The sequence below is a fragment of the Ornithodoros turicata genome, chromosome 1, assembly GCF_037126465.1.
Source record: "Ornithodoros turicata isolate Travis chromosome 1, ASM3712646v1, whole genome shotgun sequence".
NCBI lineage: Eukaryota > Metazoa > Arthropoda > Arachnida > Ixodida > Argasidae > Ornithodoros > Ornithodoros turicata.
In genome coordinates this window covers 226,683,371-226,706,545 of record NC_088201.1, presented here as the reverse complement: position 1 = coordinate 226,706,545, position 23,175 = coordinate 226,683,371, and the positions used below count along the sequence as shown (strand labels likewise).

At 45.2% G+C, this 23,175-nt stretch overlaps 2 protein-coding genes across 6 annotated transcripts; one reads left to right on the top strand and one right to left on the bottom strand.

The window, feature by feature from the left end:
- Positions 1-1,066: 1,066 nt before the first annotated feature.
- On the bottom strand, positions 1,067-11,923 carry LOC135377100 (uncharacterized). 5 transcript variants are annotated; one of them, XM_064609419.1, is made up of 5 exons: positions 11,774-11,923; positions 9,195-9,324; positions 7,426-7,593; positions 6,186-6,332; positions 1,067-1,351 (listed from the first exon to the last, which is right to left on the bottom strand). In XM_064609419.1, exons 1-5 carry the CDS (start codon positions 11,887-11,889, stop codon positions 1,166-1,168), a joined length of 747 nt encoding a protein of 248 aa, XP_064465489.1. In that variant the 5' UTR covers positions 11,890-11,923; the 3' UTR covers positions 1,067-1,165. The 5 variants fall into 5 exon arrangements, with proteins under 5 accessions (XP_064465489.1, XP_064465490.1, XP_064465493.1 ...); XM_064609420.1 differs by having other exon boundaries at positions 9,195-9,252; XM_064609423.1 differs by having other exon boundaries at positions 7,426-7,516; positions 9,195-9,252.
- Positions 11,924-19,660: 7,737 nt separating this feature from the next.
- LOC135395575 (uncharacterized) lies at positions 19,661-21,814 on the top strand. Its single transcript, XM_064626701.1, has one exon. The coding sequence runs from the start codon at positions 19,661-19,663 to the stop codon at positions 21,812-21,814; it is 2,154 nt and encodes a 717-aa protein (XP_064482771.1).
- The last annotated feature ends 1,361 nt before the right edge of the window (positions 21,815-23,175 follow it).

The following is a 23,175-nucleotide window of genomic DNA, read 5'->3' as shown; positions in this document are numbered from 1 at the left end:
TGTGCTATGTGGTGAAGTTAATTTTCAAGAGTATAGAGAAGGAGAAGGAACACCACAGCATCTCCTGCTGGCTTGCAGCTGTTCCTTATCTTTCGTCACCCCCGTGTGTCAAACAGGCGGATGAATATGAAATTGACAGCCGGATAGCTGATCCAAAGAGCGCATTGGTGCGCTGCTCCACGCGAGAAATATGTAAACAGAGACCAATGAATTAATCGAAAAATCAACAAGTGTCGACGCGGCTTTTTTCTTGCAATATTTCCTGATACGTAAAACAGCGCTTCCGTAAGCGTGCGAAGTGAAAATTTAATTAATGAGCGTATGCAAATGACCCGCTCACTACTCAGTTCATAGCCGATGCCCTAAGGAAATTTACCAAAAAGAAATTTCTTCGATAACGCCGCCTGTTCACGAATTATCCAGCCGGGGGATTTTCGTCAAACACCCTGTATAGAGTAAAGCTCACTGTATCGGCCAGGAGAAGAAAGGGCAGAAAGGAGAAACCTCTGTTCGCGGAAGGGTCGACCGATTGGTCGATACCGAACACTATGAAATGTCGTTACTGCCCCACTCCGCTTTGGGCATGGAACGCTTGATATCCTTTCTCATTTTATGCGACATGATTTGGGTCGTTCGCAGTATCGCATATATGCGAATTTTCGCCTTCTTTTGAATACCGAAGCGAATCACATCCAATACGGGATTCTCTATTCGAATTAATTTTGGATGTTTTAACCCCACCAGGATATAAAGTGAAACCTACCATGGTCCATTCATTCCCTCGCTCATTCATTTCCATAGCAAAATTGGGGTTCACGATTTTTAGGATAGAACGGCCTTTGCCCTACGGTATTGCAATATACGTACTGTCTACCAGAGGATATCCGCCTTGCCGTACTCATAACACAAATGCAATGGCGACACTTCTCATAGCTTTATATTAGAGTCCATACTTATGGACTTCGGCTTTCCAGGTTTCGCTTAAGACTTTGGCTCAGCCATCACACGAGGCAGCATAACACAGCGCCTACGCTGTCTAACACGGCAGGAATACTGCTGGCAGGAGTCATGGATGGAACATCATATATTGCATCATATCACATCAGATTGCTTCACGGCCATGTAAACAATACTCCCATGAGCTTATCCTTTGCCCATGAGCTTATCAGCAGAGCTTCTCGCAATGTAACCCGGCGTAGTTCTTGTGCATATTAACTTTTGCCCACTTCACAACGCCAAAGTCACCCTTGGAATCTACGAATGCTGGCGGTGCTGAACACAGGTAGTGGAAGTGGACGTCAAAGATGACGTAGCCGCCCGTGAAGCCATAGGTATTGAAAGACAGACACATCTGTCAAGAGAAGAAATATGTTGTCAGCAGGTTGTAATGCTTCCTTGTAATTTGCTTCCTCATATTTGAGGGAATGAGTGAGTTTATACAAATTACGTCTCCGAAGAATACTCTCTCAGAGTCGGTTCCGTGTCCACATTTTATATCCGGACTTTTCGCCAACCGACATCCATTCGTGTTAACGAAACCCCGGGACGAGGGACAAGGGACACACGCACACACACAACTTGTCCCTTCAAGAACCCTTCTTTTCCCTTGTCTTGCCACCACACCAATACTACGAGCTCGCTACTATCCATCATTCACAGGCACCCACCTCCCACTTTAGTGCTTGTAATTCTGGAAGGACGAATATTCCGAATAGAAGTGAGGTATGCCCGTTATTTGAAGCAATCAGAACAGTCTTCGCCTTATAGCAGAGTTTGAAGTAACGCGTTACAAGTAACTCGTTACTGTAACTATGTTCTTTTTTCTTTCTTGTAACTTCCCTCGGTACTTTTGCGCAGTGGCGACTTTCAGAGGAACTCGTTCCTTTTTCAGGTAACTAAGTTAAGTTCTCAGTCACCTTAACTCGTTTTTCACTCACGTCCACATATTTTCTTGCTTTCTCTCCGGTTCCTTTATTGCGTTTTTTTGCCATAAAACGTGATATTCAATCAATTACATTTTATTCAGGAAGTGAGGACCCCTGTCATTGAAATGAAGCTGAACCATTGTGCGCCCACCTGGTGTAAGACGCAAAGCATTCGGATAGACCTCTAAGAAAAACGCCATCATGACATTGGTAGACAAAATTAAACCGAAACAAATCGGAAGGCGGGCTAGGTTCCACGAACGGACACTTGTTCGCTGTGTCCCACTGAAAGAAAAGTAAGCCCAAGCGTCGCATCCCTTCGAGGGACCATGTCGTAGTTTCCTCAAGACCGTGGCTTTCGGGCTCTACCTTGTTCACCTTTAGCTTCGAGCGTGGTTGAATTCTACCGAATTTTGGCGCTGTCGAAGACTACGACGTCATTTGTTTACAAACAGAGAGAGGTCTATTATTGGACATAACGAAATAAAAGTGTGTTGGACATAAACGTGTTGCACTCCTCCGCAGGCAACTGAACGTCTAACTCAACTGCTCACGCGCGCTGCACCTGCGCAATGTTATTTTGTGTCCGGAGTAACTTTGAAATAACTTGGAATTACATTTCATGCTGAACAACTTCGTCATTAATTTAGTTCCATTTCGCACACGGAAACTTGTAACGAGTTCTTTTTGACGGGTAACTTCTCAATCTATACCTTATATATAGGGACGCAGCAGGGTATAGAGACGCTATTCGGTCAAAGCCAGAGAGCTATACTGCTCAAGTGCAACTTTTATGTGTTTTCTTTGCACTATTTATAAGTAACTTATTTATAAGTAACTTCCTTAAGCGGTTCCTGTATGTGCAGAGGTAGAGCACCTGCATTTCCCCCTATTTTCCTAACTTAATATTTGGTTTCGAAGCTTGGACAGCACGGCTTCGGTTGGCTTCCCAGGAACACATTTTGAGAGACTATCCTATTACAGTATTGAACGAGACTTGCTTTCCAGAAGCGTGTCTGGTATTTTGAACCCAACATAAAGTTTGTGGTGTAGTATGTCAAACATAGGAACACAAAAAGCCACAGAGGCGTATATCGTAGAAGAACACATAGGAACACCGATGAAGTCGTAGACAGGAATTTCCAAAGTTTGTTCTCCCTCTTTCGAAGGCAGTGAGAAAATGATTTAGGCTTGTGGACGCAATTCAGCAAACACTACCAAATTTACAACGGTTACAGTGCGGCCATTCGAAGGTTGTGTCACCAAACTGTGGGACCGTACAGGAGATGTCGTCGAGGCACAGGTGAGTGATGAAACCAGGTTTATCGATAGCGCGCGCGAGAAAGACGCCACGAAGACGACGACGCTACGCGGCTGGCGGGCAACTGTGGTGATCTAGATGGACTGGTGTGCTATATACCGGCCTATTTAATCTATGGGAGCGCGTGGTCACGGAAATAACACCCGGTGACATTACATTGTTTACATGTATGCGCTGACGCTCGCTGCGCGCTGAACGATTTTTGTGGGGCTGCGAGATGCTCTTCTGCTTCGGCACACGTGTCTTCGTGTGAAAGGCAGAACCTTGCACCTCGTCGACTAATACCCAAAACGTACTGATGCAGGATCCACATCGCGCGCAATCATGATTAGGCAGCGATTGTGATATCCCCCAGGTATGGATACAGCGAGTCTCGGCGACAGAGATCAACAACGCAGACACTTTACACACTCCACGGGATGATTACACACTCCAAGATACGAGGAGGGTTGGCGCAGGCGCAGTGGCTCCGTTTCGCCCTCGCCTTCTCGCACTGCCGCTTCCGGGTTGGCAAGATTGCAGCGATGATAGCGGCCCGCACTAAGAAAACAGACAAACGCCGAAACAGACGAAATAGCATTTGTATTAATGTAAATTTCTTTCAAGTAGACATCTTGGACCAGTGTTTTCTTTTAATTTGAAACTTCAGGGGGTATTATGCACGGCACGGCGTGCCCAGCGGGATTTCGCCGACGAGGATCGCTGGCCTATCCATATCGTGTGCGACAGTTGGAAAGCAACTGGGCCGGTGGATGGCCTGTAGCGGCATCACGAGCCGCGAAGGCGTGCGCAGTTTCACTTCGTTTTCGGTTGCTTTCGCTGTTTGATCCCTTTTGCATGATGTTTGGAACGTAACATTACGAATACAGACGCATTATAGCACGCGCGCAAAATAAAGTTGTTGGTGTATGCTGTTGGTGTCACACACTTTTTTAGGTATCAGATACTCGACAATTTCAAACACTCTGAACGTAATAGCATATATCGCTATGTTTTCGAAAATGCCGCAGCATTTACATGCTAATTACATGCTAATTACAAACTAGAAGCTAATTAGCATGTAATTAGCTTCTAGCTGCGGCATTTTCGAAGCTAATTACATGACGTACAGAGCATATACCATACTTAAATTTATATATTGTATTAAATCTCAGCGTGTCACTGCCACTACGTGCGAAACGTGCGACGGAAAAGAATACCAAGGACGTGTACGTGCGCACACAAGTTCCACTCATCCACTACGAGCAGCGTGGGACGAAGTGTATAATGAAATCCAAGACAACCAAGTAGCTCAGAATGTTGTAGCGAAAAGTTCGCACCCTTTTTGTAACGTGCCAAAACAGGACAATCGTCGAGCGACATTTCCTTCGTGTACGTTGAGGCGCTACCTCTGCCATACACTAAAAGCGAAAACATTACTGCCAACTGCTGAGTGGAACCTCTCCACAACTTCACGCTCGTTCGTTGTTAGCTGATTATCAACATTATGATAAGTGCGCAGCATGATACAACAGCACGCGCACATTTTCCTTTCTCTCGAATTTTCAGCGTACTGCTTCAATTTCGCAGGTAATCTCGGGTTATCCGCGGTGCGCTTTGCACATGGGGCCACGAGGGCGCGCGCAGCGACAGCGAACAGTGTCCTTCGTAGCCACCTGCCGGCAGGCCCGTCTGCGTGACCCATAGGCTAACCTCTTTCATCGATCCACTCATTTATTTCACTAAGTTGTCAAGCCCGTCCGGGATAATTGCCCGAGATATACCGACACGCAAGGGCAGCGTGGCAGTCACACGAAGAACACAGAAAATTTTCTACGCCCTTCATAGAGCGTCTGCAAATGAATACCCTTTTTCAGGCAGAAAGCTGACAAACACCGCTGTGGAGCACACCCCTGAGATGTTGTGTTTTGTGAAATACGCCATTTGACACGGCGATTCTGTAGAATACACCAATAGAAACTATCGTTTGGAATTTGCGCCACAGAGGCTTGTGATACACACTGAATACGGGGTGCCGCAGCTAACATATTTAAAAAATATGTATATCACTTTTTTTCCGAGATCAAATCAATTGCAATATAGTATATGCTGAAGGGTACTCCTTAGGAGGGCATTAGCAAACTCGAAATCAAAGCGCAACTTCGAAGTTGTCCGAATGAGAGCACCTGGTCCCTTCGGTCACCAGCAGTTTTCAAAACCAAAAGCAAGAAATTCGTGAAGAAACACGATTTCTTCATTTGTTCGTCACGGATCTTCGTAGCGTCTTCCATCACAACGGCCAACAACGGCAAGCTACATTGACCCCCCCCCCCCCATCACCCCCAGTGTGAGAGGGTGAATGAGCGCAGTGCTGTCTCATGCGTCCAAGTTGAGCTCTAACTTGCAGAAACAAAACAAATGCCCCCTATGACATCGGAACTGCCCTTATGTTGGGTTGCATTTTCTGTTTTCTGTTAATGTTCTTCCAGCACGCAAGAGCCGAATGCGTGGTCTTTCCCTCTCTCACACTGGGAGTGAAGGAAAGACGCGTCTCCGAGATGCGCAATGAACAAAAAAAGTGTTCTATCACGATTTTTGTGCGGATGATCTACCGAACGGATTTCTTTTTCTGAAAAGAATAATAATGATTAAAAGATAATTATTGAAAGTGAATTAAGACATTGCCTTAGGAGTTTACTAATGCCCTTCTAAGGAGTACCGTTCAGCATATGCTATATGGCACCTCGGAAAAAGTGATGCATATATTTTTTTAAAGATCATGTTCGCATTTACCTAGGGCACCCTGTGTAACCGAATCACCAGAACTGTAAAAAGATACAGTGTAAGAGAGAATAAGGGAATATAATATACACTTTTATATACACTTATACAGTTATATATACAGGAATTGGCTGTGGTAAGGCTACTAAGATAGAGGACCTTCACAATGGTATACATACCTTTGTCGACATAGTGCAATCCGAGTCGTACGCTACTATGATAGTGGTGTCAAACGTACCGCCCCATTCGTCGAATCGGATGGTGTCGGTTTCAAGGTACATATTACGGTTGGTCACTATATCATGATATCGTCCATTTTGGCACACCTGAAAATAAGGACTCAAGGTAAAAGCCAGCATTACTACAAAACTAGTGCAACAGATCAAATGGCATACATTATCACTTACCGTTTTTAGAACACGCATACGCTACTGGAATCGCTCACGAACCAACCCAACTAAACTTTCCAACTAAATTTCTCTGCCGGATCTCTGAGAACATAGCCCATGATGTTCGAAACAGGATTGTGAAAGTGAACCCCAGCTGGTCCAAATCACCCGCTATCCAACACTGTGGTACGTACAACATGTCGCCACACTGCAGACGCTACATGCAGATAACCCTTACATAAAAAATCACTAATCACTAATTTTATGGGAACAATATGGTAATGTTCGGCTCCCTCTGCAGCTGAGGACCTCAGGACGTGAAGTAGGGCATGCTAACGGGAGAGCAGCCCAGACGCTTGTCTCGTCTGCTTCCAGTTTTCGCCGCAATATAGTAATGGAGAACTCGCCTAGTCATTTCCTTGCCATTTTCTTTCTCTTTTTTTGCCAGAATCCGGGCAGGCATAACACTTTTTTCATAATATAAAAAAACCCTGCCCGCAAAAAAACCGCCTGCTCATCAGCCAAACTTTTTTCACCCAGCCTCGATACAACCGGGCGTAGTCACATAATAGTCACAACATAAGGTGTAGTCACATTCGCACCGAGAGTGTGGCGAAAGCCCGCATTGGCCAACACGAAGTTCACGTGTGTCATTCGGTGTGTGTCATTCGCTGTCTGTTTCCCAAACTGCTTTTTTCCGGCAGACGTTGGGTGCTTCTCGTTTCCCCATAGAACAATGCTGCATCTAGTATTCCTCATTTTCAACGAGGACACCTGTCACTAAAAGCCTGACTGGTGACGCTATCCTTTTGGCCACTGGGGAATGTGTCTCCTTTCCCTTAGAAGGTGATACAGACTGACTGGGATAACGATTAAGGGGCAAAAGACCAAGTGACACGGAACAAAAATGACACAACCGAAGTGAGGATTCTGTATTCTGTGTATCGTTCTTGCCACCTTTTCTCGAGGTACTTTTTCCTTACCCCTATAGCGTTCAGTGTCCAAACCATGACAGTCAATCTCGGCTTACCAATTCTTTTGGATTCGCCTGGGTGACACTCCGGCATGGAGCTGTGAGTGGTGTATAAGGACCCGTGTAGGCAGTTATAAGGGCCGCAGCGCTAAAAGAGAGCAATTCCGCTGTTTTCAAAGGCAGCGGTTGGAACCCAGTCACATGCCTGAATGACAACGACTCAACCTGCAAGAACAGTAATGGTAGCTTCAACATCAACACTTATATGCATGGGGTGAGCACACATCTTGCTTAGCTAAGAGCGTATGAACACCTCATTCAGCAAAACTCGTGGCATTTGCCCTTCTTTTGCCGTAAGCTGAACCACAGTTGGGAAAGATGGGGCAAAATCTAGCGAGCGTGCGTAGCCAGGCATCTTATCGACAACATCTGTCGAGCTTGGAACGCGCCTCGATCTTTGCCGAAAGACCAAATGGCATGGCTGGTTAGCTTGTTTGGCTGAGGTCGTGGGAATGAATTCTTCTGGCGGATGTGCTCTCTCCGGCTTTCCTGCAGACCTTCCAGACCCATGTCGGCACAGTTACCTGTGAAGTTGGCCCACGACGCGTACTAACCTGCTCGTCACAACCAGTGATCTCCAGAAATTCACTGCTGAGGGGGTGCCGAGCTTTCAAGGGGGGTATGCTTGGTGAAGGTTCCACTTACGAAATTTTTCTTAGACACGGAAATTATCGTGGCACAATGGTGACATATCTGCGGAGCTTTCCCGTTTTATTTGTACATGTTAATACGTTACAACACAGTACAGTAGAATACAGATTCATTATGAGCGGCATTTCAACATTAAGATGCGTAATCGCACGACCGACAAAGAAAAAAAGACTTTCACCTTGGCTCACGAAACTCAATGAATACCTTGCAACGAACGGTGAAGACCTCAGACGAAAAAAGCAGAATACCTCACTTGACTGAGTTGGGCGCAAATGATTCCTTGTGATCCACATTGAGTTTGCATGCCCGAACGCATTTTTCCCCTTATGCGCGTACTATATGAATGGAACAGTGATTTTCAGATGAATTTGGACAAATGCATGGTAGGATCATCTGCATCACTGTGGTCCTACAGACCAAGTTTGATAGTACAGGATGTAATTCGCTGCGCCGGACTTACTACTAGAATGTGTTGGTGGTCGAGTTGGGTGGTGTGACCTGAGGAATTTCAGGGGGGGGGGGGTCCAAAAATGCAGGGAGGGTGTAAACCCCCCCCTGAGGGGGGTGTAGGGAAATCTCTGGCTCACAACTGTTCTGTCCAGCTGTGCACGGCTGTATACTCCACTCATAGAAACAGTTGTTTGCGGCAATAACAGCGTCTCCGTCAGTTGGCTGGGGAATCGTTCCAGTTCCCTGTGCAAGTTTCCCACGCGCATTTATCTATCAAGTAGACGACCCAATTGCTATAAATGTTCTCCCGTACAAGGTCGGTCAGACTGCCAGCGTTCTGGTCTGGGTCTGCGACTGTATATTTTACTGTAGCCCGGTTTCACCAACACAGATTAACATTTCAACCGAGATCAGCAGTCCCTGAACTTGATTGTAACCCTCAACTTCACTTCATCAAGAGTAGTCACTAAAACACTCAGCACATATCTGACTAAAGTAATTAAAGTGTTAATTTCAGTTTTTAGCTACCCTTGACCTTAGTTCGAGGCTAAGCAGCGTTGGTGAAACCGCGCCAATGTCATATTGCGAGTGGCACTATTTCCATCGTATAATAGTACCCATGCAACGGATTGTCGCGTTTCCAAACAGTAGACAACTTTGCTTACGAATGATGACTGCATAGACGGCATGCCAGGTCCCTGCCAGGGTGACGGTCCTGTAGCCCTGCATACGTTTGGGTCCGTTATATTACGATTGAGAGTTGTTCGGTACACCAATGCGTCTGGCTTAATTACTCTGTAAACAGAAAATTCTATAATGAGAAGCAGCCAGAAGCCCATACCGCAGATTCTCTAGCTGGTAGACATCGGCGCAAGACTTACGAGACATTCATTTCGGCGCACTAGGGAGCCTATTCCATTCAATAGCGGTAACCGAACAGTAATGTTTGTCCACACCGTCCACACACGCACAGTACGAACCTGGACGCACGTGATGACCACGACAATGCAATGCATACGTTAGGGTACATAGTAAAAATTATCGGTAGCTGGAAATTGGGGCGAAGTCGCAGCTGTTAGTGTGTGGTGGTGGAGATGGTACCAGATACTAGGAAACCGCAGGGTGAGCACGCCATTTCAGATTGGTTTTGCCACGCTATCCATCATTGTCTGGCGTCTGATGACACGCAGACGATGCTGCTTGTTGTCTGGGAAGAATGAATTTACTTTCCCGTATTCAGCAGTCCCACTGAGTCACTGGTTTAGTGACGTCTGAGGACTTCGTCCGCAAACCACCAATCACCACCCTGCTGTTCTAAGCCGACTGCCGTGAGGCCCTTGGCGGCCTCCATAGAGTGTGTGCACAGTGCATAGGCCTAATCTACGCTTCGCCGGAAATTTTTTGGCGAATTACAGGCAAGTCTTACAGGTAAGACTTACAGGTAAGAATTACCTGTAGACTAGAAGCGTTCGTAAGGCGGATGTTGTTGCACTCCAATGAATACCTGCCCTCAATGTCATTTTTTTCGCCGTTCACACGGCGTAAACCTGGCGGTCTAGTAATGGTCGAACTCTCATGTATTCGCATAGGACTGATTTAAACTAAGGGGGGGGGGGGGTAGTTTAAAGCCGGTCTAGCATAGCACGGAGCAGCTGTAACTGAACATTTCGAGAAAAAACCCAAAATAGTTTTTGCTAGATGCTGTTGCCTACTTTTCAAGTCGAAATTGCAGAAATTAAGGAAAAAGAACGTTGTGATAGACCCGTGAGCGAAGTAAGTGAGGCAATAAACCCCCACCAAAAAAAGTTAACACTATCGGTATGGAGCGGAATTTTGAAATCCGCTCTGCAAATTTAGAACCGATATCGTCCATGTTAGTGATGTCAACATTGGCAGCAACACATAAGTCGCTTTCCGATCCAAAGCTGACAGGAGGTCGCGCACAAACAGCTGTTACCTCCAGCAACAAAGGCGGTGCTGATTATGCGTGGTTCCTTACATACAACATCTAGTGCCTCTGTTATGCATCATTAACAATAGTGTTTGCTGTGCTGCCGTTGCTGGTTCTGGTTGATACATTTAACGATTTGTTGCACATTTTAGTGATCGCCGGTACTTGTGAAAGATCTTTGTGTTCCTCGTTTACTGTTAAGTGCGTCCTGTTAAAAATGAATCAGTCGTGTAAACGGAGATCACAAGAGTGAGGGAGAAGGGGGTGGTCGCATGAAGCAGTTATACCTCCATGTACTTTACAGCTATACAGCGGAGGATGGTACATGTTGCCCAGGATGTGAAGGCATAAATATCGAACACGTTGCTCGCCTTTGAAATGTTAAGAGTGACGTCCCAGAATAGTAGTGCATTAACAAGGTACAATATTTCAGGTCTCACTCTGGAAAAGGCACCACATGCAGGAAGCTCTACATCCTCTTGAAAGCTTTGTTTGCTTGCCCAGAAAGATGCAAGCTCCCTAGGAAAGCACTGTTGCGTTGTGTGTCATTATGAAAGCACTATGTTTTCGAAATCGCTATGAGCTTGTTTCTCGGCGCAATTTTGTGCTGGTGAGACCGGATTATGCTTGTCGGCATCAATCCGTTGTGCTGCTGTGCATATGGACTGGGAGAAATTTCGATTAAAAAAAAGCAAGCATGACTTTAGGACTTGGTTATTCGATAAAAGTACATGTAGAAATATCTCGCAGAGGCATACAAGCAAATATTGCGAGGAGTGTTTTGTGTCAACAGATTTGTATGGACAAATTAGAGCCTCCACAGGGGCATATAAACAGTAGAGCGTCAAGCAGCCCATGTAGTCATGATGTCGATATCACGGTTAGCAGTCTGCAGATCCTGCGTGCAAAATTGAGCAAATTGTGAGCTACTTTCTCCCTCCCCTCAATCAGCTTGTGACAATATGTATAGTGCGCATGCGTTGTGGCCAACCGGCTTCATAGCCGGAGAGACTACGTGATCGATTTAAACCCGACGTCATTAAACAACGGTTTAAGTGGCTTGGTGAATACGGGCAACTGAGTTTACTCGCGGCTCTTTCGGGACAACGACCAGGTAGAAAAAGTATGTTTATGTGAGTGTTGGTGCGTGTGACTTGAACGCGGTTTCGTTGAACCATCAAGTGTGTGCAAGTGTAATCAGCGCAACATTTCCATCCTTTCGAAGCCTGCCGCTAAGATATTCGTATAAGCAGCACCCCGGACCCTCACGTCGCACACATATGGTCTACTCACTGTACAAGTTGATTGAAGTTAGCCATGAGGGTGCTTGGTTGTTGGCTTCCATGGAGTATGGCCACACCTAGAAGCACGTAGCCAAAGTTCCTCCTTGGCGTTGGTTCTGCTCTCATATGGATATTTAGAAGTCTGTCCGTTTCCTGAAAGAATTCAATGAACGCCTATCACTAGGACGTTGTCATTGTTGGTATTGATGGCAATTTCGACAACGCACGCGCAGGACACTCAACTCAGTTGGCGATTGAAATGAGCGAGTGGTATACGAATGGTTAGGTTTCTGTAATGTTGGCTTCTTCGGCACGCTGCGCATAAAATTGCATCCTGTGGCAGTTGAATCACCAATGTATCAGCTTCAGAGATCCGCCACAAAGGAATCAAGTGAGGGACTGTCGACTATCACGTGGCGGATACTAGAACGCACCTTTTGACGACACCTAATATTCCCAATAGGACATTAAAGGGCCCACATGCTGACAACAGTTCACCGGACTATGTTTATTACATGTTCCATGTGACGTGTTACGTTTCGATGATAACTTTCCTGCGCGAATCAACTGCCGCGATGAAACAGTTTTCACGGTCATGGACACAATAAGGGCACGCTGGGAAAAGACATAGGTACTACACTGCGAAAAAAAAAAGGTGGCATCATAACTCCTTTAAGGGAGTAAGTGGCTTGTCCCTTATAGCACTCTCTTTGGGAGTAAAACTTACACCCTCACAAAGGAGTATCATTTTACTCCACATTGTGGGAGTAAGTGTAACACCACCAATAGGAGTAGCTTCTACACTGGAATGGGGAGTTTACTGAATGCCTTGCATGTTATATGCGCCACTCCCCTCTGAATTCTTCAAATGGAGTGTACGGGACACCCAAAGAGCATAAATAATACACCCATACCAGGGTGTTACTGTAATGCCAGGTACTGGAGTTATGTTGGGACCATTGAAGCAGAGTAGCCACTGTGCCATCATGTGGACTTGTGATAACTCCCCACGCAGGAATACATGCAGTGCCATCCAAGGGAGTTTGAATGACCCCACAGGAAGGAGTAACAGAAGATGCGTTTATAGAGTCAGCTGCACTCCCGCACTGGGGAATGACGGGTCGTCCCACGCGCCAGATCGATCTAAGACCCGTTAGGTTAAGCAGCTTCCGTGCCCCTAATGATTTTCATATATCAACTGCTACATGTGCTGTGAAGTCGTGTGCATTTAGCGAAGTATGCAAGGAATGTGTTCATGGAGCCATGTATGGGCCCTTAAAGAAGGCAACTATGAGCAAGTGGCATGTATGCTATACACACAATTTATTTGCTACGTACAAATCCGATTTCATTCTGTAGTCTTGTAACTAGGATTGACGTTCCTGCTGCCTGCGGAAGTCCAACGATTGCTTCCAGCATCATGAACACCTTCTTCAATCTTGGGGAATAGTGGATGTTATAGACCCAATACAGTGATAGCACAAGTGCCATCGCTGCATTGAGGTCCACAGCATCCACTGAAAATCCTTCCAGTCTCACCCTGACTGAGGAAGGTGCCCAGAGTTCTCCAGAGATTTCCACACATGGATGAATGGGGTCACTGGGCAAGGTACCCTGAAGAAAAAAACAAAAAAAATTGGGAGAAAGATATATAGTAGGAACACAAAGATCGTCGGCAATAAACCTAGAGTAACAGGAGATCAGCAGCACAACAAAATAGCGGACTTATTATTTACACCCATCATTTTGTATATTTACTTAGAGTAACATACCGCTTATGCGAAACATCTTTTACCTTCTTTTACTTATGACAGAGCCTTTCTAACAAAATCCACACTTGTTATTATGAGACACTGCACTGCCCTGTGAACTATTTCATCCTTGCCCCTAACTGCGGCTATACTCCCTGCCAGTTTTAAATGTTGCAGACACTCTTTACACATTACTTGAAAGTGCAAAAACAACTAAGTGAAGTACATTGCGTGGTTGAACAGGACAGCTGTTTTGCAATGGAGATATGAGAGCTTACTCTGTGAATGATGTCTCCAGGCGCATCCTTTAGCAGTGCTGGTAGGACTACCCATACAGCAGCAGACATGCAAGCTGAAAGTGAGTGGAACATAAGATCTGTTGTTCCACAAAATGCCGGTGTAAACACAGTTACAACAACCCACCGTCATCCACAGCACTGGATGTGTGACCAGGAAAGCCTGAAAGATGCTTCAGAGCCCACTTGCGTCGTGCTGCTGCATCGATTGTTGCCTTCCCATAGCTGTTGATAAAACTGGCCAATGGAACATCGGCGTGGCACTGTGTCATGCAGTGAAATTCGTTGAGAATCTGAAATAAACTATTGGTAAGCACAGTGCAGCAAAAACTCTGCAAATTCTTGCACAAATACGCAGTGTGCTTTTTTAACCTTAACAAATGCAACAGGGAGATGTACCTCATTTGCCAGAGCCAAGGCAGGGTACTCCTCAAGCACCTGAGCAACCGAGAGTTGCTCCTTTTCAATCATGCGTCGTCTTGTAGCATGTGTCCGGCCCATGGCATCTGTGATGCGAGAGTAATGCCTGTCCCCCGTGGCCTTTCTCATTTCTCGCACCATGAACAGCCTGTGTGCAGCCAATGTCTCTGTGTCATCGGGCACACTGTCCAAATTATCAGGTAGCTGCAATGGCAAGGCATACTCAGAACCAAAGCATGTGCAGAGCCACAGAGACAAAAGGACGTCTATGCAGAACAGGAACTACCTTCTGGCGGATACAGTTCCTCGTAGAAGGACTGCTCTCATCGCGCCTTTTTCGTTTTCCATATTTTTCCCGGGTAGCTTGCACCACCTGTATCTCTGCGAGTGACTTGCGTTGGTTTTTCGTCCGGTACTTGAGCTGCCTCCACCATGAGTGCTATGAAAAGAAAAGACATCGGTGAGGTAAATCATTTACGTCCATCATGGCATTTCATTGGCCGATTGCTGAAAAACAGTAGAAGTGCAAGTATGGTTCGTATAGTCGCACATGCACCAACAACATATGTGACGTCAGTCTCTGAAAGACATGACAGAGTGATGACACATTGGAAATAATAGCTCACTGGCAACTCTGCTTTTACAGACTTCAGAAAGCAATCCAATTCGAATAGAACAGCGAAGGAAAATCCAGCATACTGGTAGGACACAGATTGAAAAGGTCACCTCAGGTTGGGAGCTGCCAATATTTTGTGCAGAGCCCAGAAGAAGCGCAGACTCTGTGCAAAATATTGGCTGCTCCCAACCGGATTCAAATGTAACTTGAATTCTACACACAGAAACTACAGTAACAAACAGGCCACCAAAAATTCTGGGTGAACACAGACGGTATATGACACTTACAAAGCCTGGACCATTAATGTCACGCAGAGCAGGGTAGAAGTATACCAGCAGACGCGCAGCCTCATGGTACAGATTCCTCTGCCCCGGATAGCTGCAATGAGTGAAGGATACGTGATACTGTGAGATAACCCAGCATATAGCCACAAGAGCTTCCATACATGTATAACGACACTTGTGTATTGAAGGTTAGAGAGACAGATATCATTTCTGAGCAAACATGACCACTTACAGTGTGTAACGACAGATATCCATATGTAGCCAGCGCACAATTTTGGCTCTCAGCTGGTCAGGTATTTCGCCAGCCTTCAACCCTTTGAGCTGGGCTTCCAAATCCAGCGGTGGTGTCGGGAAGGTATATTCCCCTTCAGTTGTCGAGCACGCTGCATCAGCCCTGTGTAGGGAAAGGAATTACTGTAAGTAAAGTGCTGCAGTGCTAGCTGTAGAAGCCGAAGGACACGAACGTAATCTCACATAGCAAGATATATTATACCTGAATACGTAACTAAAGAACCACACCAAATATTAAGTACCGGTAAAAGGAGGCCGGTAAAGCTGTGCCCCCCCCCCATTGCAATAATTGCAGGAACACATGACAAATGCTAGCAGATGACTGCCATGTGTGCTGCTGTGGCTAATATTACAAAGGTATTAAACTACAGCAGTTAACTACAGAAGGAATAGTTGAACTGCGAACTTTTGAGAAGTAGTTGCAACTATCTTATATAACTACATAGGAAGTAGCTAAATTTGCGATTAAAGTACTGATCATCTCACTGATTCCAACAAAGCTGTGAACGCGAGACCCCTCAAAACGAGCCTAACGATATACTCAACAATTAGCTGACCCACCACCTCGCTTGGATAAAGCATGGCATTTCAGAATTCAGAGCACGTGGAGATGAACGAAATCACGAAATGGGGGAAAGCCACCGCTGGGCAGGCCACTGCACTGTCCGAAGCGAAAGAGGAAGGAGCCGAGGCAAGCGAGTGGGAAACCTTTGCGTGCTAGTCAAACCAGAGCAACTCAAGCATAGGTCGTGTCGCTGGCAATGTCATTGAGAAACAGATAGTGTGTGTCTGCAGCCTAACGAACATTTCCGCTTACCGTTCGCTTTCTACTCGAACACGTATGATGCGGGCATTCTTTGGAAGTTACAATATTGCGTAATGAAATTCCTCAAATTTCGGCTTCCACCATTAGCACCGACGCCACCGTTGTTGCCTGCTGCGAATTTGGCTTGCTAGCTGCTTTTAGCAAACATTTGTAAAAAGGAAACTTCTCCGCACATCGCATTCCCTCTCGCAAAAGCAAAATGGGTGCTTTGAGACTTATTTTGTGGTTGTGAACACATCTGTGTTTATGAAAATCTAGATTACGCTTCTCGTTGACATTACCAGCGACACGATCACGTGCACGGTACTGTAACACAACTGTAAAGGTACTACACGTGTACGACCACGTGCAATGGTACTATAATATCACAGTACCATTACCACGTGCACGTATTCTTCTGTAGGCCGTTGTTATAAACAAACAGAAACGTTAAGAACTTACGGAACGACGGCGATGGATATCGCTTCCCCGGCATTTTGCCCGGCCTGTGGTGACGCTGTTCGTTTCGGACAGGAAAGAAGAATCTTGTCGTTGTCGGTCACAGTAGTTTTGTCATCGAAGTCGAGGAATTCTTCAAATCTTTTGCAGTAAAGCTGAAATGATAAAGATATGTACTTAATTAAGTACCTAACAGAGGAAAAAGTAAACATTGAATGTATAAATTAGACAATGCTTACCTGACGCTTTACGTCCTCGCTGACGATGTCAGCTAAATCCGAAGCCAACAATGCCGTTAAAATATCTAGTCTTCCTCTTGCCCCACCAACGTTGATAAGTACCTTCTTGTCGCCAAAAATCGCAAGGCAAAGCGCAGCCATCGCCAGCTCGTGGAGAGTGTCGCACGCAGAATGAAACTGACAGAAGCGAGAATGTGGTGCCGGGCTTGGAAGGAAATTTCCGAACGAACAATGTCCAGCATGAGTCAGCCCACTCCCCGATTCCTGGAACCCGTGAACCCAACTGTCAAAAAGGGGTCAAGCAGGCGAAGAAGAAGGGCAACTCGGACAGCATATGTGGAGGAAGCCGGGTATGGCTGCCGTTTGTAAAAGTGCCGTTTGTAAAACTGTAAAAGGCTGTTGCTCCAGGGCAGGAAATGCTGCAACCAATGCCCGTGATTCTAAAAGTTCGCGATAAAAAGGCTTGGGCTTGAGCGAAAGAGCAGGACGAACGTACAGGGCACCGTGTGCTTTTCTCGTTGCTTCGCTCAGAGTGCGGCTTTTTTTCACTTTTATTTATCCTGTATGATGGCGTCTTTTTCTCTTCTTTTTTTTGCCATAATTTGCTCGGGCCCTCTGCATTGTTCTTGTTATATTCGTAAATCGGATCCAGCGATCATAATATTTATAAAGTCCTCCAAAATTAACTTAATCGTCGCTTCGTGGCAATATCCAGTGACACACATATTTGATGTCACTAGAAACGAAAAGCTGAAAGCGCTTGATACGAGAGTACTATAAAATAATCGGGCATGTGTATAAAATAGTCGCGGTCACCTCACTCAAGATTGGAAATAAATAAATAAATAGCCAAATCAATCACATACATGCACTGCGTCTGCCTCCTGTATTGTCTCGTGTTCGGGACTCCTATGGTACCCATCCTCTCATTAGTTATAGTGACAAGAGTAATGGATTTTAACAATTTTATGTAATCTCTGAGGGGTTTGACAGCGATGTGCCAGGTTGGGCCATATAGATCACAGTAGTGGAAACACCCTCTAAGTTTCATCAAAATGAGGAACCCAAGTGTCTAAACCCTCAATGATCTCTGTGAGCCCGCAAAAGAATAAGGGTACAGGACGTACAGCAATTTACAGAAAGCTGTCTGTGTGACCGTGGGCCTTTTTGTTGAGAGCTGCGCGATAATTCACGCCACCCCCTTCATTGTGGGTCATTTAATTGATTGAGAGTTGATTACTTCAGTGGCAGTGGTCACGATAGCGGTCAGTGTAATGGAGTCGGGTATGTCAACGTTTCGAACTCCCTCACGGGGAAGCCGGCAAAGCGTTGAGGCTTTGCCGCTGAACTGCAAATGAATCATTATTTCCCGCCTGACAACTGCCCCTGTCTTCTCTTTGCATTCTGTATCATTGTACGTGGGGAAATTTGCTCACCACAGAACTGGAATTAATTGTTAATTAATAATGTATGGCATTGTTAGGTTAGGTTAGGCGAAGTCAATTTGGTTCACCCTTGCTTATGACAGGCTGTTCGGTGAGCAACTGTTCGCCTTCGGTAGTTGCCAAACGTGAGGGACGCAGTTATGGGTATAAAGCCACAATAAGGACGAAACAGCTGTCCCGTTCTGGTTGTGTGGCATTTTGGGATTTTATACTCATATTCAATAAGTACATCCATGACGCTTCGGCTTTCAACTGAGGAGAATTCAAGAACGACACTCCTTTTGTGACCAAGCTATGGATCTGCCTCCATATGCTTACCGTCTTATTTACTTCACGAACACATTGCAAGTATTCTCTCTCCCCTACCCGATAAATAAGAAATACCAATTCACTCTAAATCCTTCAAAGTTCTGGTGTGTCGAACGTCGGAGAGCGGACGGTGCCGTGCGTTATAGCGAAATATATATAGAAATATAATATATATATTTTTCTCTCTCTCCCTCTCTCTCTCTATATAGAAAATATTATACCTACTGTGTTTTATGTTACTTAACTTAACGTTAATTTGTTATTGAACTTTTACGTGCAGGGTCTTCAACTTCACTGAAAAGGTACCCTGAACTGTTGAGGTATGAGCGTGTTGTTGTTACTAGTATAGCTGGGGCTGAGAATTATTACTCTGATCTTTCAATCAAAGAACGTGTTATCCTGGATTACTGTGGATTAGTTCAGAACTTGGGAAAAGTGGTAGGACCGGCGGCGACTGGCGGTGACGATATTCGCGGTGGCGTCTCACACGGTGCGGCGGCGGCGGCGGTGGTGCGATACACGCTTGTTGGCGTTTCCGACCGATACGTTGCACATTCCGGTATGGTGTTCGCGTAGTCCGCTGCAGTGGCCTCTCTAACTCATTTAGCCTCTTGAATCTGAATAGTGAGTACACTGACCAAGTGTAGCAGCAAAGATGTACACGTGTTCAAGGTGCGCATACTTCTCCCCCGTGTTTCAGTTAGTCATGAATCACATTGCACTGGAGCATTCGCATGAAAGAGGCTTCAGCATTACATGCGGGCTCAACGGCTGCAGTAATACTTTCAAGAAGTATGATGCGTACAAGAAGCATGTACAGCGGAAGCACAGGGATGTCGTACCACCATTGAGAAGTAGTGGACAGTCAAGGACAGAAGACGGTACATCCGCAGATGCAGCGTAGCCTACCTCTGCCCAGCCAGATGCTGAATCAAGGTCAACGAGCACAAACCGCAATGAAACGTGCAGCCCTACGGAGTACATGATCAACATGTTCAACAAACTGAAGAGACACCTTGTTTTGTTCAGCTTGAAAGTGACTGAAAAACATATGCTTCCAACATCTGTGTGTGAAGGTATATTCAAGCACATGAAAATTCTCCTGGAACTACTTTTAGAAGCATTTAGAACATATCTTGAAATGCTCATGTCAAGTGACAGGGTAACAGTGGATCCGGGTCATGATGTGTTATCAGCGTTGTCGAATGACGCGATTGACATGATATGGGACGTGATTAGGTCTGAGCATGTACGACTGAAGTACGTGAAAGACAACTTTCCTTTCGTCGAGCCAAAAGAAATCAACTTGAATGAGAACATCACTGGTCGATCAGGCAGGCATGTGTTCTATTATGTCCCAATTCAGGACTTACTGACAAACTTAATGTCAACAGACTTGGGTGAACACATTCTCTCAGCACTGCCCAAATACAGTAAAGAACGCTCAGATGACCACGTCTTCAGTGACGTCTGTGATGGAGACTTTGTGCGAACCCGTACACTGATTCAGGAAGGTGTTGCTCGAACGCTCCTCTTGTTGCTCTACACTGATGAATTAGAAGTGGTGAACCCTATTGGCGCAGCACGTGGTGCACACAAACTTCTCGTTGTGTATGTAAGCCTGCTTGATTTGCACCCAAGATACAGGTCCAGACTAAGCTCAATATATCTTGTTCTCATCATCAAGTATGCACTTCTGAAAGAGTACAGCCTCCACAGAATAATGGAGCCACTAATTGCTGACCTTAATTCCATCCAGTCAAATGGATTTGATGTTATGTTGGATGGCTCACCTGTTCACTTCAAAGCAACTGTCATCGGATTTTGCGGCGACAACCTGTCTCTGAACAGGCTCGGAGGCTTCACTTGTTGCTTCACTGCAGGTCGCGTGTGCCGTCACTGCCTTGCGAGAAGCACTAACCTACCATTGCTAACAGATGAATCTCGCTGCACATTGAGGACTGCAGAGGCACACAACAGTCACATATCTGCTGTAGAACTGAGCCCAGAAAATGTAAAGCTCTATGGAGTGAAGGAACGGTCCTGCCTGCTTGCACTTAGTGGATTTGATGTCACAAGCCAGCTTCTCCCAGACATAATGCACGATGTGCTAGAAGGAGGCATAAATGTTGTCCTCAAGGCTGTGCTAAATTCTTTGCTGTCTTTGAAGGTGCTGCTGAAAGAGCACTTCAGTGTGATGGACAACTTTCAGTACAAGCATCATGACATGCACAAGAAGCCTGTGGCCATTTCACTCATGAACACTGGAAAAGTACAGAGTATAAAAGGAACAGCAAGCCAAAAACTATGCCTTTTTCGTCTTCTACCACAACTGCTTGGTGATCACGTCCCTGAAGGAAACACGGACTGGGATATTTATCTGCAGTACCGTGAAATGGTAAACATTCTTTTATCCGACAGGATACCTGTTGACTGCGTCAGCTATCTTGAAGTGCATATAGCCTCTTTTCTGAGAGCGTTTGTTCAACAGTACCCAGAGTTGAATATTACACCAAAGTTGCACTACCTGATTCATTATCCTAGGTACATTTCACTCTTTGGGCCTCCTCGCAACTTTTGGTCAATGCGATTCGAGGCCAAGCACTCTGCGCTGAAGACAATTGCAGTTCGTGCAAGAAGCTTCCTCAATGTTGCAAAGACTGTGGCCACAAGGGTACAGCTTGGACAGTGCTATGATGCCATGTCTCCATGCACAAATGACGGCCTTGATGTTCCAGTCATGAATGATGTACGGTGGGAAGAATTGCCTGATTTAGTGAGGGAGAGTTTTGTCTTGCTGCCAGAACCGGACGAGATAATTTTTGAAACGAGATGTGCCACTGTACATGCAAGCACATACAGAGAAGGGGACATTTTGTGTACTGGTTGGGAAGCTGAAGCACCAATGTTTGGTAAAATTATCAAGCTAATAATTTTCAGGGGATCTCTGCTTATTTTTCTTCATATTCTCCACACATGTGGATTCTCCCGCCACAGGCAAGCCTATCAAGTCGTTTTCACAGACTGTTCTATGCAGATATCCCCAGGAGGTGAGCACAGCCATCAACCATTAGATCTCTACAAGTACAAGAACCTTCATGAAATAGTGCCACAGTTTGAGTTGTTTGAAGCATAGTAACAACTCACCTCACTGCAGTGAAAAGTGCCTTCTGTGTCAGATAATATGCTCTACTTTGTATTCTGTACTTTCATAGTGTTTTATGCAATACCACACTGCTGAAATATTAATGCCATAATCTCAACTCTTTTGTCTTTGTGCCATTATTTTCCTGTGGAGTTTTCTCCATTGCTGGATGCTGTTTTATGCAATAACAGATCGCTGAAATGTTAAGGGGACAGTCTCGAACACCCTGTCACGTCACAACATCTATATGGGCGCATGAACATGAAAAACATGAAAAAAATAAGGTGCACTACTATACACGACCAAATTTGAGACCACCTGTAAGACTAACACACACTGCTGTTCTATCTTGCACGTTTCTTATGCACATCTCGGTATTTTTGAAATTTTTAAGTCATTTCCACGTCTTCTTTATTCAACGTGATGGATGTGTTAGCCCGCAACCCTTTACACTGAATCAAACCATGGGTCAGTATATGAGCTCATGCGCACACCGATGTAAAATGAGCAAAAATAAGGTGCACTACTACACACGGCCAAATTTGAAACCACCTGTAAGACTAACACACACTGCTGTTCTATCTTGCACGTTTCTTATGCACATCTCGGTATTTTTGAAATTTTTAAGTCATTTCCACGTCTTCTTTATTCAACGTGATGGATGTGTTAGCCCGCAACCCTTTACACTGAATCAAACCATGGGTCAGTATATGAGCTCATGCGCACACCGATGTGAAATGAGCAAAAATAAGGTGCACTACTACACACGACCAAATTTGAAACCACCTGTAAGACTAACACACACTGCTGTTCTATCTTGCACGTTTCTTATGCACATCTCGGTATTTTTGAAATTTTTAAGTCATTTCCACGTCTTCTTTATTCAACGTGATGGATGTGTTAGCCCGCAACCCTTTACACTGAATCAAACCATGGGTCAGTATATGAGCTCATGCGCACACCGATGTGAAATGAGCAAAAATAAGGTGCACTACTATACACGACCAAATTTGAAACCACCTGTAAGACTAACACACACTGCTGTTCTATCTTGCACGTTTCTTATGCACATCTCGGTATTTTTGAAATTTTTAAGTCATTTCCACGTCTTCTTTATTCAACGTGATGGATGTGTTAGCCCGCAACCCTTTACACTGAATCAAACCATGGGTCAGTATATGAGCTCATGCGCACACCGATGTGAAATGAGCAAAAATAAGGTGCACTACTATACACGACCAAATTTGAAACCACCTGTAAGACTAACACACACTGCTGTTCTATCTTGCACGTTTCTTATGCACATCTCGGTATTTTTGAAATTTTTAAGTCATTTCCACGTCTTCTTTATT